Here is a 14,514-nt window from a genome sequence, read left to right as displayed (position 1 = left end):
GCAAAGTAAGGAAACATCAAGAAAATCATAAGAACTGGAAAATATATTCATAGTACCGTATCAATCGGGAAAAAAAATCCACATGTAAGTGGACTTGCACAGTTCAAACCCACATTGTTCAAGAGTCAACTGCATATATGTACACTGTGGGTGTGGAGGTAGGAAGACATGGCTGTTTTGCGGGCAGAGGCGAGGCTTCTAGATCCTTCCAGCATCTGAAAGGAGGAGCCTCAGCCAGGATGTCCATCTCTCCTGAGGCCCTACAAGCCAGCCATCAGGGCCTTAGTACCCAGCCTCCCAGGGACCCTCTTCCTGGATGGCTGTGGAGCTTGGTATCTGCCAGCTTGGGCAGCTTCTCTAGCCAAGAGGACACTGGCCATCCTCGGAGTCCACGGCCTGGGTGGGTGTGGGCACTTCAAAAATCTGGTGAGGCGGCAGGTCACAAGGCTGAGGGCCAGCCCCCTCCCTGTGCTTCCCTCCTCCTCTGCACCCTGGTGCCCGGGGGTCCACCCAGAGACCAGGATGATGGGCGCGTGTACCTTGCCTGTCTGCTCCACAGCTCAAAGCCGTGCACGAGCAGCTTGCAGCCCTCTCCCAGCCCCAGCAGAACAAACCAAAGAAAAAGGAGAAAGACAAAAAAGAAAAGAAAAAAGAAAAGCACAAAAAGAAAGAAGAAGTGGAGGAGAATAAGAAGAGCAAAGCCAAGGAACTTCCTCCTAAAAAGACCAAGAAAAATAACAGCAGCAACAGCAATGCGAGGTCTGCCTCCCTGAGCTGCCCTGGGTGGGGACCCCTGCTGGCCACGGTGGGTAGGGAGGCTGCCTCGCCGCCCTTTCTCCTGGGGTGGGTCTTGGCACCCAGTGTGTTTGGGAAGGGAAGGAAGATAGGCAGCATGGAGCAGAAGGTGAGGACAGGGCGTGGTTTGCGGTCTGTCTCCGTTGGGTGCTCCCAGGAAGGCATTGCCAGCCTCCCCTGTTACCTGTGAAGGCCATCTGGGTGGGGGTGTGGAAGCCCTCCCCTAAGCCCCAGATGGAGGAATGGGTGCCTCACGTTGACAATGGTGTCTGCATCATCCCTTCGTAGCAAGAAGGAGCCTGCGCCCATGAAGAACAAGCCCCCTCCTGCGTACGAGTCGGAGGAGGAGGACAAGTGCAAGCCCATGTCGTATGAGGAGAAACGGCAGCTCAGCCTAGACATCAACAAGCTCCCTGGTGAGAAACTGGGCCGCGTGGTGCACATCATCCAGTCGCGGGAGCCCTCCCTCAAGAACTCCAACCCCGACGAGATTGAGATCGACTTTGAGACTCTGAAGCCGTCCACCCTTCGAGAACTGGAGCGCTACGTAACCTCCTGTTTGCGGAAGAAAAGGAAACCTCAAGGTGCCCTTGGGCCCCTGGGGCAGGGTGTGCTCTGAGTCCTGGCCAGCCCTGGCCGACAGGGAGGAGGCTGGGCGAGTGGGCATCCTCCATTAACTTTGCCTTCCAGACATGGCCCTCTCCCTCTGTAGGCTGTTTTTCCAGTTACAAAAGCTGTGTCCTCGACACAGAAACCTCTGGAGGGCTGTGACATCACACTTGACCCTGGGTGGTGGTGCCATTCTCCACCTCCTGGCCGGTACCCATCTAAGGCCTGCCTGCACCTCAGTGTCCTCAGCCTTGCTCTGAGCAGCAGCTTCTGTTGCCCTTACCACTGGGTCTTCCCCAAAAGCCAGCCACCCCTGCCCTGCTGCCACCTCTTTAGAACAGAGGGTGAGGGCCAGGTGCAGTGGCCAGGAGGAAAGATGTTAGGTCTGCACTGCCTGCTTTGCTTCTCTGCTTCGACACGGGCCCCTCCACAACAGTCTGCCAGGCAGCACTTGCCTGTTAAAAATGTCTCATCTTAACTCACGGCTTTTGTCTGGAGACCAGTAGGACTTAATATCCACATCAGAGTGTTGTATGCAGCCTTTGTCCCAGTCCGCGTTGACTCCTGGGGCGCTCGGGGTCCTCCCTAGGGTGCTGCACAGTGACACTGTGCCCTCGGTCTACGCACCGAGGTGCTGGGAGACTCCCGGGGCTCTTTCACGTCTTGCTTTGTCCCTGCCGTCATGTCTTGGGGTCCCCTGCACCCACTGTCTGAAAAGTAGCTGAGGGAGCCTGAGCTCAGCGGTCCCTCATGTCAGGGAATTACTTCCTGCCTTGTCTCTTAACTGTTTGGTGAACCCAGCATAGGGTATTGAGAGATTGGAGGGGCTTTGAAATTCTAGTATTAAGCCAGGCTTTTGGCTGGCACGCAGTAGGACTGGTCAGGGCCTCGTAGAAGCATCCCACTGGCCCTTCTTGCAGGCGGTTGGGCTATTCCTGTGGCCAGCAGTAGCCCCCTAGGTCGGTGCCCTGCCTGACTGTGTCCCTGTTGCTTTATTACAGCCGAGAAAGTTGATGTGATTGCTGGCTCCTCTAAGATGAAGGGCTTCTCGTCCTCGGAGTCGGAGAGCACCAGCGAGTCCAGCTCTTCTGACAGTGAAGACTCCGAAACAGGTTAGATGTCTTACTGAGCTTCTTGTCGCGTTCTTCCCTGTGTTTGGCTCAGTCACGTGTCCAGGCTACCTGAGACCAGAGACGGCTGTCAGAACAAGAACGGTAACCCTCTCGCTAGGACACTGGGGAGCTCGGGGGGCCTGGTGAGGACTTTGGGTGTTGGGGCCCAGGTGGTGGCATCAGTGTTAGTGTGACCCCGCCCGGCCCTACAGTCTCTTCCTGTGTCACAGTCGCATGCAGCACGGCTGTTCAGGTGATGTGCTGCAGCAGCACGTGTGTAGCGGCCTGCTCTCGACTCTGCTGTCACCAGGCTCGGGGCTCTGCCATTCGCCCCAGAGTGCTCACAGCTGCATTGGCTGCTCCTAACGCAGTGTGCACACACGTGGGCCTGCACGTGGGCCCCATGGTGGTGTCCTGGCTGACCCTACCGCCCACCTGAGCAGCAGCTTCAGTGTGGGAAGTGGGAGTGAGAAAGGGCAGATGGAGACGCTGAGAGCTGCAGGGTGGTAGGAGAGAAGCTTTTCCTGCCGAGGGGCGCTTTCCTGATTATTCGCAGGGAGCATGGGGAGAGGGGCAGATGCTCCCTCACACTGGCCCAGAGGAGAGGCTAGAAAGGAAGCCTGGCAACCAGCCTGTTCTGTGAGCTGGAGCTGGTGGGGGTGGCCGTGCGAGTCGGGGGAGGGGGGGGGCGGGCTGGCCCCTGGGCAGGCCTGGTGCCATCAGCCGAGCAGCCTCTCCAGGCAGGCTATGGTATGTGCAGCCTCAGTGGGAAGTGTATTTCTGGGTGTTTTCTTTCATAGACCTGTTTCGTCTCTGGCCTGTTATTCTGACTTAAAACTAATAGTAAGCCCCACGTAGTCAGTTTATGAAGATAATGTGATCTGATCGGGCCAAGGAAGTTTGAGGCCCCTTACACTTAGAGTAGCTTTGTGACCCCTCTCCCGAGGCGTGTGCACACCTGGGTCCTCTTGTCAGCTCAGCCTGCCTTTTTCTGGGGAAGCTGAGGACAGGAGGGCTTCTGGGCCTTCTCACTCTATCTCTCCCCTTTGACAGGAAAGGGTACCAGGCTTCCCAGGTAGGTGGGAGGCTTGCCTTGAGGTGGGCTAAGGGCTTCTCCAAGACTCCAGATTCTGTCTCCAGTGGGCCCAAATGAGAGTCATTAAGTCATTAAGCTATGTTCCATATTTCCTGAGCTCTGCTGTATGCAGAGACTGCTGTGGGCAGTTTGCTGCCCTTCTGTCTCCATTCTTTGTCCTTTTCTTCTAACCAGCACCACCGCCCCCCCTCCGTTGCTTTTTTATCTGTCAACCAGCAGGGGGCGCCACACCCCCATACCCGCCCAGGAAGGGCTGGCAGGAAGCCAGCGCCAACTGCCCTCAGCAGGATGAATGACCGTATTCTTGGGCCCAATTAGCATTCCTGGTGGCCCCTGACTTCTCACCTTCTTCTGTGCCAGCCATGCCACAGGTTTGCCTTTGCTCTGGGGTTTTGCACCTCCTGCAGTTTCTAGCACGCTGCTCCTGCTAGGGGTGTCACAACCTTTTCTCCTAAGTATATGAGTGACCAAAAGAAAACCCCAAAGCTTGGAATTGGCAGGGGACCCGATTGTTAAAACGGCGCAGTTTGGCCAAGGGCAAACTGCTTTGGCCCTGACGTAGATCGTGGTACCCAGCTGGCAAGTCCTCATTGCGAATCTGTGACCGTGGCCTTTGTCCCTGATCCCCAAGCTCTTCTTTGGGGTGTGTTTGCCTTAGGTGGGAAATCCTCCTGGGCTCCTGAGTGCCTTGCACACGCCTTCTACCATCTGATGTGGGGCAGCTGTGACGGAATCTCCAACAGCTCTCTACTGCTGAGAATACTTTTTCCCTTTTTGTGCCCCCCCTTTTAAAGAGATGGAAAGATTGTGCAACAAGTAATCTGAGAGTCCTGGGAACAGCTGTCCTGGCGGGAAGGAGGGTGAGATTTACAGTCTCTGAGCCGACGGCCTGCAGGCTCCCAGGCTCCAGCAATCCGGCCCGGTGGCTTGCCCTGCTGCTTCCGGCCCATCCCTCTTTCCAGGCACCCTCCCCACCTTGAGTTTTGGGAGGCTCCCATTTGTCTTCAAGGCTCTGGCTTTTCCTTTGCCATCTGTGTGCACCGGAGAGCTCTATTGTGGGTCAGCTGGATGCTTCTCTCAAGAGAACCACCGTGTGGGTTTGTGCCCTAGGGCTCAGACAGTCGGCCCGAAAATGGGAGGGAGCTTGCGCCCCTGCATCATTGAATGCAGCCACCCGCCACCCCATCCCGCATAGGAAACTGCACTTGCTTCCAGGGCAGCTGCTCAAGCTGGGTCCCTGGAGCTAGGCAGCCCCAATTTCTGTGGCCAGTTAGTGGTTCTGCCTTGGGAAGATAGGACAGGGTGGGGGTTATTGAAGGTATTTCTTTTGGTCTTTTGGGGTTTGTTTTTGCCCTCCTTGTTCTTATGTTTCCATTTGGACTGGAGCCGAAATTCCTGAAAGGGCCTATTTTTGTCACTTGTACTAAGGGTCGTTTCTGCCGACAGGGCCCTGAGACATGAATCACCAAAAGAAACCAAACAGAGGCACTAAATTGGAGCTTGGTGGGGGGGCTGGGGAGGTTTGGTGCATAGATCCCTTCTCTGGCTGCTCTCCATAGATAAGGATGCTGTGGACTGCTTAAGGCATGGGGCTGGTCCTTGGGGCCAAGCAGCAGTTCAGGGAGGCGGTGCACCCACAGATGGAGTTGGGGGGGCAGGGGTTGGGCTTTCCTAGCTCAGTCCCAGGCCACCATGTGTTCCTCCCCACCGCCCAGAAGCACGCTGTTGGCCAGTCCCACCACATCCTCTGAACCCAGCTATTACTTGGATTATGGTCTTTCATTGAGCTTCAGTTCTGGATAAAGTTCGAATCTGCTTCAGGGTTCAGTATTGGCACAGGGCAGGGGATGCAAATGCCACTTTCCCACTTGCTCCTAAGGCATCTGTAGACCTCGGCTGGGCAGGCCAGAGGTGAGTGCCTGGTTCCCCCTTTTCCGTAGCCATCCCAGATGGGCTTTGGGCAGAGCTGTGTGGCCTGTCGGTCACCAGTGCTGGGATCATGTCTGCCTGGCTCACGGGGCCAGAGGGAATGTCCTAGGACTCTTTGCCCAGCTTTCCACCCCGTCATGTCGCTGATGACAGCCTCTTTCCACGTGCCATCCACGGGTCTTTCTGGGTAGGGTGGGTACACAGCTCCTGTCCCTCTTAGGACTGCACCCTTGTACCCCAGCTACCTGGCTGGGACGGCTTCAGGGAGGTGTGGGGTAGTTCTCTTGGATTTGTGCCTGGTCTTCTAGTTGCAGTGGGAGCTCACTCCAGCTATTTTAGTCTCCTTGTTTCCTTTTCCCAGGATTTGAGCTTGTGGGTGTTTCTTAATAGCTCCGGGGAAAAAAGGAATGCTTGATGTTTTGGAAAGATTTGAGCCGGAAAGTGCAGACAGAGGCCACAGGGCGTTCTTCCCAGACAACCAGCCTCAGCTTCCGACCCCTGGGGTCTTTGAGGGACTAGGTCCCAGGCCCATCTTGGGGCCTGCTGCTGCCTGCTCCAAGGGTGTAATACTTATTCTTGGGAAGAGGGAGAGGCCCCTGGTAGGGGCATAGGGAGGTAGGAAGGGACCTGGAGGGCAGGACTGTAGCTGGTCTGCCTGTGCTGTGAGGTGACCCCTCTCGTACACTCACATGCAGGGGTCGCAGCTGGAGGGACTCTGGGGCTTCGTGGGCGAGGGTGAGCCTTGTGGAATGTGCCCTGAATGACAGTCCGGCCAGTGGGTGGGTTTTTCCCACGAGCACACACACACACACACACACACACACACACACACACACACACACACACACACACACTTGAAGACCATGGGACTGCAGTGTTGGTTGCATCCGTGACTCTGGCAGAGGCATCTCCTCTGCTGTGTGGGTGGGAACATGCCCCATGCCCTTCTCCCGTCAAGGGGAAACACTCGAGACCGCTTTCCTCCTCGGCATGTCTTCTGATTTCACCCCACCTTGACGGTGTATAGAATTGTTTGGTCTTTTTGTAATTTGTTTTTTGTTGATGTTTCTTGGTGTTTGTGGGAATGCAGAAAGGAGGGTGTTTGCTGGAGGTCCTGCACTGCAGAGCCCCACTCTTGGGGGATTTTCTTACCTGTGCCCCGGCCCTGAGGAAGGGCTGGCATCACCTCCCTGAGAAAGACAGTGTGCAGTAAAGCAGATACGGAGGGGAGACAAGCTCAGGGTCGGGGGGGGGGCGGGGGTGTGCCTGATGGACGTGTGGGCACACCTGGCTGGTCTTCAGGAGTGATGGCAAGGACGACAGGCCAGGGCATCTCTCACATTCAAAGACCAGTAAAGGAAATGCTGGTCCATGCTCAGGGTGCACATGAACTTGTTCCTGGAAGCAGTTACTCTGTGTGGAAGCATGAGCAGTCTCTGGGTGGTTTTGGAGACGTCCACACGTGCCGGATCTGTGGCCCTTGTAAAGGGAAGGTGGGTCTGTCCCCGCCCGCGGCTGGCCAGGCAGGGGGCAGGGCTCCCAGGCTCCGGCGCTGTTCTCTCGTGCCCTGTCCGTGGGCAGGGCACAGGAGGCTGGCTCGGTCTATGGTTCTTCTGTTCTTGTGACTTGAACGGTACATTCCACACCATTTCTCTCACACTGGTTTCTCTCTCCCTCTATGTAGGTCCTGCCTAATCATTGGACACGGACTCTTAATAAAACGGTCTTCAGTTCCAGATTCCTTCCCAGCAAGCTATAGCTTAAGTCCATTTTCTTCTGTGAAAGGGACAGGACTCCATCAAGTTATGGAATTCCTCAGAGCCCTGGGCCTGTCCCCTGGGGTGGATTTAGTCATGTCCAGCAGCACACGCCTAATCCCGCCTCCGGGAAGGCTGCCTGCTTGGCTGGCCACCCGGGCCTCCTGTGTAAAGACTGCTTGGCTGTCCTGCCCAGCCTCCCTGGTCGTCTGGGGTCTTCTGGGTGGGTGGCATCTCCCAGAGGGTGATGACAATCCCCCCCGCACACACATACGTGTGGTGCTGCTCCGTGTGCAAGGCCCCGTCACGAGTATGTTTTCTCTCTTCATCCCTCCCTCTTTTTCTGGATCCTAACTGCTTTCCTCCTGGATCTTAAAATGATCTCATTCAGCCTAAAGAAGAACACTCTAATCTAGCGCTTTCCCCAGTGAGGAACAGGGGCTTTAGGGGCAAGCCTGGCTGGGCTCAAAAGCTCACGGGGTTGTCCCTCAGCATGCCCTCTTTCTGGTGGCTTGTGAGGCTCCAGCCAGAGGCTGTCACCAGCCACAGACTACTCCCGGCCCCTGGAGTCTTCCTTCTGTTTTCATTGTTCCCATTGTTGCCTGTTGGGCATTTTCCCAACTTTTTTGGCCTCTTTGCCCGAAGTCACAGAGGGGAAAGTACCTCTTGGGCTGCCTCCCTGTCCCTCCCAAGTAATTAGAAGCAGGCTACAGGGGGAAGGGGTGCTTTTAGGAAGGCCACTGGTGAGGGGCACTCGAGGAAGAGTAGCCATGCAGCCAGGTGACCTGTCCCAAGTGGGGTGGGACGCTGGGCTGGTGGGCGAGAAAAGGCTCTCAAACCCAGAACACTGGACCAGGCCGTAGTGAGGCCATCAGAGCCCTCGGGGTCTGCTCTGTGCACATCTCTGAAGGGGTGTCGCCAGTGCAAGCACCCTCTCAGTCTTCAGTCCCCTAGAATAATGACAGCCTCTGGGGGTGGGGCAGGCCAGGGTGGCCACATCATCCAAGCCCTGTGAGAGGCACTGAATAGGATTTTTTGCTCTAAAAATAAATATCAGCCCTTTTTTGGTCATGAATCCAGCATTTCAGCAGAAAACTGCCTGATGAAAAGTCCCTTAAGGAACAGCATCTGTGTTTCAGGGAGTTTTGTTTTGTTTTTGTTTTTCTTTGTTGTTGTTTTGGCGGGGGGGGGGTTGGGGTTTTTTGTTTTGTTTTTTTTTTTTTTTTTCCCCCCTCTTCCTTTTTAAAGTGTAGTTTGTGTGTACTTCTTCAAGGCTTATAACAGTCTCCTGGCACCTTGGAGCCTGCCTTCTAGAGCTAGAAGCAAGTTTGAGGAGGTATAGTTCCGTCAGCAGCTGGTGGATGCTGGCCACCTCCTGTGCGGAAACCCTGGGACACTTCCTCGGGGCCTTGGGTTCTAGATCCAGCCTCTCCAGGGCCCTGCAGTGATGCTTGCGAGTTCCTAGGCTGCTCTCTGATCCTCTGGCCAGTCTTCTTCCAGTCAAACTCATTTGCCAAACAGACTATTTTGAGTTGCCCTTTGGCCTGTGCCTGATGTGTTCCCAGTGCAGCTCGGCCTGGCTGGAGCCAGGGGGCTTCATGCCCAGAGATTCCCACAGGACAGTTGGGAAGCTGCTGGCATTGTCTTTCTGGGAAGATTCTGCCGTCTTGGAACAAATGGCAGCCTGGATTCCCACAGTGTCGGCCTGTGTTGCCGCCCCACCCCTTCCCACACTCGTGCATACCAGCTATAGCCACAGGCCAGCTCGCCTGCAGGGTCTCTGCACCCTTGCTGTCCAGGGATCCTGGCCTCCTTGCCCATCGGGCTTTTATCTGTCAGGGAACTCGATCTTTAGACTCGAGCCGTCACCTGTGCCCAGTGCCCCAGGAATAGGGCAGAGAGAGCAGTGCCCACTCACTCCTCATTGGCAGCCTCCTGTGTGTGAGCAGGGGGACATGCCAGCTGGGCCTTGACACACCAGCCAGCCTGCGGGGCCTGAGGAGTTGCTGTAGGAGGGGCGGGTGGCCTGGGCCTCTGCTAGCGCCAAGGCTCCCCCGTCCGTTGCGTTGAGGGGCTCTGTGCCTCTGTCCTACCCTTACCCTCAATCCTGTCTCCTTCCCTTGAGTGGGGGCGGAGGGGGGGCGGCGGGGGAGGAATCAGTGTTTTAATCAGATTTTACAAAAACGTTTTAATTCTTTGTACAATTACCATCCTATGTAAAGATGAAATTTGTGTTGAGTTCAAGATTTTCATGGAATAAAGATCACACAGTACTCGAGGCCATCTTCATGTAACCCTTTCTAGAGAGTTTTGTGTGGGTGTCTCGGGGCTGGTGTGTCGTGAAGCTGTGCACTTCCTGTCTTGTCTTCCTACCAGTAACTCCAGCAGGAGGCTCAGGCCACATGAGCTGTACGCAGCTGTCCCAAACAGGCTCCAGCACCCTTTGGTCCCCACCGCCGGCCCCTTTTGTGACCTCTGGTCCTGGAGGTCTGCTGCGTACCTCCCACTGGTTCTCCCACTCTAGGCCCGTCCCCCTCCCCACCGGCACTTCCCCACAGAGACCTGGGACACTTGCCAAGGCAGCCAAGACCCACTCTCTGGAACCCCTGGGACCCCACAGCATTTTGTCCCCATGAGTGCTCACGTGGGCCTCTCTGCTCACGGCGTGCGAGGAGATAGGGCACACACAGCTACCACCGTCCCTCCTTTATGTTAGAAAAAAAAAAGAGGGATTCCCCTGAGGCCATGAGATGATTGGTCACCCCAGCCCTCTCCCTGCAACACCGTGTCTTCTCCTGGTCAGTCTTTCCCCACTGAGCCTGAGCCCTTTCTTACCCTAGATTCCAGTCCCCCAGACTCCCAAAGACCTGCCCATGTGTGAGTGGCTGCTCCAGCCTCCCTCAAGTTTCAGTGTCTGTTCCTGGGATCTGCTGCAAGAGGTGCCCGTCCTGGAGGGACGCCCCCGCCCCCAGCCCCTTCCTGCTCCCTTCGGCTCAGAGGCCTGTGCACACCGTGCTCTGCCCAGTGCATGGAGGGCCCCTTTGGTCCTGGGCCTCCCACCTTTCTAGTTCAGTGTCCCTCCTTCACCCTGCAGCTGCCAGCCCCGTGGCCCTAATCCCGCAAGTCACCCAAACTGTCCCCTTTGTATGTCCCACCCACAAGAGTGTTCCTCTCACCCGGTTTCCTGCCGTGACCCAAAGAGCCCTGAACCCTCTCCTGGTATCTCCAGTGTCCGGGTTTGAGGCTGGGCTTCTGGTTCCCGTGTTCCAGGTGTCCCCGGTTGCGGCCATTTGTATGAGGACGTGTGTCCATAGCAGCTGAGGTCTTTGTCACTGTCTTGTCTCTTGCATGGAATGGTGAGCTCTTGCAGGGCATGAGGTCCCTTCTCCTCCGTTCTGGTAGCGCGCTGTGCCCTGTGGCTGCGCACCTCACAGAAGCTTAGCACGGCCCTCCGTGAAGCAGCTACCAGCAGAGGTGGCCCGCCTTGGGCAAAGCATGTGTCCTCCGACACCAGCAAGAGCCGGCACCCTGGCAAGGAGCTCAGGGGAAGCCAGGCAAAGCCAAGAGGTATCTCTTGGTGACAGGAACTTGAAAGGCACCGTGGGTCCCGTCTCCTACCTCGTTGTTGACTTCATCATTTCCTAGGCCAAGAGTGCCGACTGGGCCTCCTCTCCCTCTCTGGGGTTCGCACACCAGCGATTCTTGGCAGGGGACAAACCGGTGGCAGAAGATCCTTAGCATATATCTGTGGGTTGGGTGTATGTGTTGGCGGTTGCCCATTCCTTGCAGGGACAGGCCCATCCTGGACAAGGCCATACGATGGCAGCAACAAGCCACCGGCCCCTGAGGAACCAGGGCACACACTGCCTTCTCCCTGCAGCACGTTGGCTGTGTCCCATCACGGGGACTTGTCTGAGGCTGGTCTTTCACGAGGAAGGGGATGCTGGTTGGTGGCCACCTTTGCTGGCCACGGTAGTGAGCACCTTCTCCGTTTCCTCCGGGTCATTCCTGAGACGCTGGCCTGCCTTCCCTCCCTCTCTCCATCAGTCCCTCCCCTAAAGTGCTCACTCTGCAGCCAGGCCTTGGCCCATGCCGACACCACCACTCTCACCACAGTTGTGCAGCTCTGCTTCCCCGGGGAGGGGATGGGAAGGAGTCAGCTTAGAGGGCAGTACAGTTGGAGGCAGCCATGTCGTTACTTTGCAGCTGCGTGACACAGGGCAGGTCCCTTAATTTCTCTGAGCCTCACTTGGCTGATCCATCAAATGAATGTGATCATTTTGAGTGGCACAATTGTTCCCAAGGCAGAGCGGGCTGGGGTACAGACACTTCAGTCACCATAGTGGCGTCTGACCCAGCAAGTGGGGGAGACACTGGGCGAGGAGGTCTCTGTAGCTCATCTCCCAGCGTACCTGGGCATCATCCTTTAGTGGAACTCGTGGGCAGGGAGGCTTTTCAGACGTGGTCCCTGCTAGGAGAAGTAGCAGGCAAATGGGTAGGTGACGCCCCATACGTCTCTCTCTCCCATGACCGACTCCCGTCCCTGACGGAACCCAGCTACCCTCCCTGTCACCGTCACCGGCCCTTCTGAACTTACCCTCTGTTTCCTCCTGGCTCTGCCTCCGAGGCCGGCTCACAGTCCTCTCCCCCAGCACCTCACCACCTTCTCTTTCCCTCTGCAGAGATGGCTCCGAAGTCAAAAAAGAAGGGGCACCCCGGGAGGGAGCAGAAGAAGGTACGTGGTCTCAGGGGTGTCCTCCAGCAGGTGAGCAGCTGGCCACCTGCCCTCATGGGCCCCGAGGGTACACAGGCGTGTCCCGCCTGCCTGACGTCAGCCCGTCTGTCCGCAGCACCATCACCACCACCATCAGCAGATGCAGCAGACCCCGGCCCCCGTGCCCCAGCAGCCCCCGCCACCTCCCCAGCAGCCCCCGCCGCCTCCACCTCCGCAGCAGCAGCAGCCCCCGCCCCCGCCGCCCCCGCCTTCCATGCCGCCACAGGCAGCCACCACGATGAAGTCCTCGCCTCCGCCCTTCATCGCCGCCCAGGTGCCCGTCCTGGAGCCCCAGCTCCCAGGCAGCGTCTTCGACCCCATCGGCCACTTCACCCAGCCCATCCTGCACCTGCCGCAGCCCGAGCTGCCCCCTCACCTGCCCCAGCCGCCCGAGCACAGCACTCCACCTCATCTCAACCAGCACTCGGTGGTCTCTCCTCCAGGTGAGCTGCGGCCACGCCTGCCGAGGTGCAGGGAGGCCCCCTTCCCTTCCTGCTCTTTCACTGACTAGGCACTCTGGGCGACCTGTGGAACCCCCTCGACTGTAGTTGTGTTGCTTCCAAAGGGAGACCAGTTGATTTTCCGAGCCATTAAGGAAATGACGGGAGACTAAGACGCACGCCATGGGACGGGCCCCGCATAGAGTTAGTTCTTTAGTTCTTTGATCTGGAAGACACTGATGTGTTCCTTCCATGGGGTGGGTGTTGCGCGAGATAGAAAAAAGATACACGCTGCCGCACGCTGCCTCCAACTTGGGGATGGAGGTGCTGGGGGATGCATGCGCACTTGGGCCAGAGACAAAGTAGCTGGGGGGGGTGGGGTTGGGGAAGGCCTGCTCTGAGACCCACAGGGCAAGGAGGGAGGTCGGGGGTGCAGAGCACAGGGCAGAGTGGCACTGGCGAGGGGCCCGATCCCATAGACCTCTCTGGAAACTGTTCTTATTCCTGAATTTGTGAGAGGCCAGGGAGGGTGGGGCAGCCAGTGGCGGGAGACCCGTAGGAGGTCAGGATGGAGTGGGAAGGCTGGGCCGTGGGGTGCAGAAGCCGTGAGCCTCACTGCCGCGCCCTTGTCTTTCCAGCTTTGCACAACGCGCTGCCCCAGCAGCCGTCGCGGCCCAGCAACCGAGCCGCCGCCCTGCCCCCCAAGCCTGCCCGGCCCCCGGCCGTGTCACCTGCCCTGGCTCAGCCACCCCTTCTCCCACAGCCCCCCATGGCTCAGCCCCCCCAAGTGCTATTGCAGGAGGACGAAGAGCCACCCGCCCCACCCCTCACCTCCATGCAGATGCAGCTCTACCTGCAGCAGCTGCAGAAGGTGCAGCCCCCCACACCACTACTCCCTTCCGTGAAGGTGCAGTCCCAGCCCCCGCCCCCCCTGCCGCCCCCACCCCACCCCGCTGTGCAGCAGCAGCTGCAGCAGCAGCCACCACCGCCGCCTCCCCAGCCGCAGCCACCGCCCCAGCAGCAGCACCAGCCCCCCCCACGGCCTGTGCACATGCAGCCCATGCAGTTCCCCACCCACATCCAGCAGCCCCCACCACCCCCGGGCCAGCAGCCTGCACACCCACCCCCTGGCCAGCAGCCGCCGCCGCCACAGCCTGCCAAGCCTCAACAGGTCATCCAGCACCACCCTTCACCCCGGCACCACAAGTCAGACCCCTATTCAACAGGTAAGTCGGCCCTTGCCCCCTCCCCCGCACCCCCCCCCCCCCCCCCCCGGGCTCTGGGAAAACTGGTGTTGGGCCCGGAATCTTGTCTTTAAGAAGCCCAGTTGGTCAGCTCAAGCTCCAGGCTGAGGTGGGCCCAGAGCTGAGCCTTGAAGGCTCTGGGTTGGTTGGAGAGGTGGCCGAGAGGGGGCGTTGGGGCTTCATGTAGCATTGTTATCTGGGGTCTGTCTTGACTTGCCACCTGAGATGACTGAGAATGGGGTCCCCGCTGGCCCTTGTCTGGGAAGTCGCAGTCACAAGCATTACGGTACGTTGTGATCCTGCTAGGTGGGGAAGCCAGGAGCCCAGGGAGGCATCTTATCCATTTCTGAGAGTCAGGACAGGCTTCCTGGAGGAGGTATCAAAGAATGAGCCAGAGCTAATTTAAACAGGGTAGGAAGTGAGGTCCAGACAGAGTTAGGGGCAGGCCAGGGTAGCTGGGGCTGTTTGGGAACCTGTAGAACTAGGTGCCCTGCTCTCGGCGTTGTAAAGCTCACCTGGTAGATGAGGACCATGTGGGAGGGAACCGGGTTTAAGCTGAGTGGTGGCTTGGGGCACACCCAGAAGCCATCTTCCATTTCCTGCTCCCTTTCTCCAGCCTGGTCCAGGCTGCCCTTTCCCACAGCAGTGGTCAGGCTGCACCCTCTCGCCTTTCTTGGCCCCTGTTTTTTAAGTGTCTGTGACCATACCGTGCCAGGCAGCTTCAGCGAGGGGGATTGTTCCAGTCAGTGCCTCCTGGT

At 57.8% G+C, this 14,514-nt stretch overlaps 1 protein-coding gene and 1 long non-coding RNA gene across 7 annotated transcripts in view; both read left to right on the top strand.

Annotated features, from left to right (window-relative positions):
* BRD4 (bromodomain containing 4) overlaps nucleotides 1–14,514 on the top strand; it is an 87,321-nt gene that overhangs the window by 67,727 nt on the left and 5,080 nt on the right. For 5 of the 6 annotated variants that reach the window (XM_045492327.1, XM_045492324.1, XM_045492326.1 and 2 more), the window contains 6 exons: nucleotides 560–759; nucleotides 1,084–1,379; nucleotides 2,406–2,516; nucleotides 11,981–12,033; nucleotides 12,149–12,515; nucleotides 13,151–13,738. In XM_045492327.1, coding sequence (XP_045348283.1) covers nucleotides 560–759; nucleotides 1,084–1,379; nucleotides 2,406–2,516; nucleotides 11,981–12,033; nucleotides 12,149–12,515; nucleotides 13,151–13,738 — 1,615 coding nt within the window. Of the gene's footprint in view, nucleotides 1–559; nucleotides 760–1,083; nucleotides 1,380–2,405; nucleotides 2,517–11,980; nucleotides 12,064–12,148; nucleotides 12,516–13,150; nucleotides 13,739–14,514 lie in introns of all 6 variants that reach the window. The other variant, XM_045492325.1, reaches the window with a different exon arrangement.
* On the top strand, nucleotides 2,523–9,650 carry LOC123605449. Its single transcript, XR_006715768.1, has 2 exons — nucleotides 2,523–3,983; nucleotides 7,226–9,650. It is a non-coding gene; the product is annotated as an uncharacterized LOC123605449 (long non-coding RNA).

Source organism: Leopardus geoffroyi, chromosome A2 (genome assembly GCF_018350155.1).
Source record: "Leopardus geoffroyi isolate Oge1 chromosome A2, O.geoffroyi_Oge1_pat1.0, whole genome shotgun sequence".
Classification (NCBI taxonomy): domain Eukaryota; kingdom Metazoa; phylum Chordata; class Mammalia; order Carnivora; family Felidae; genus Leopardus; species Leopardus geoffroyi.
Note: the sequence above shows the minus strand (reverse complement) of the source record. Positions and strands in the feature narration are given on the sequence as shown.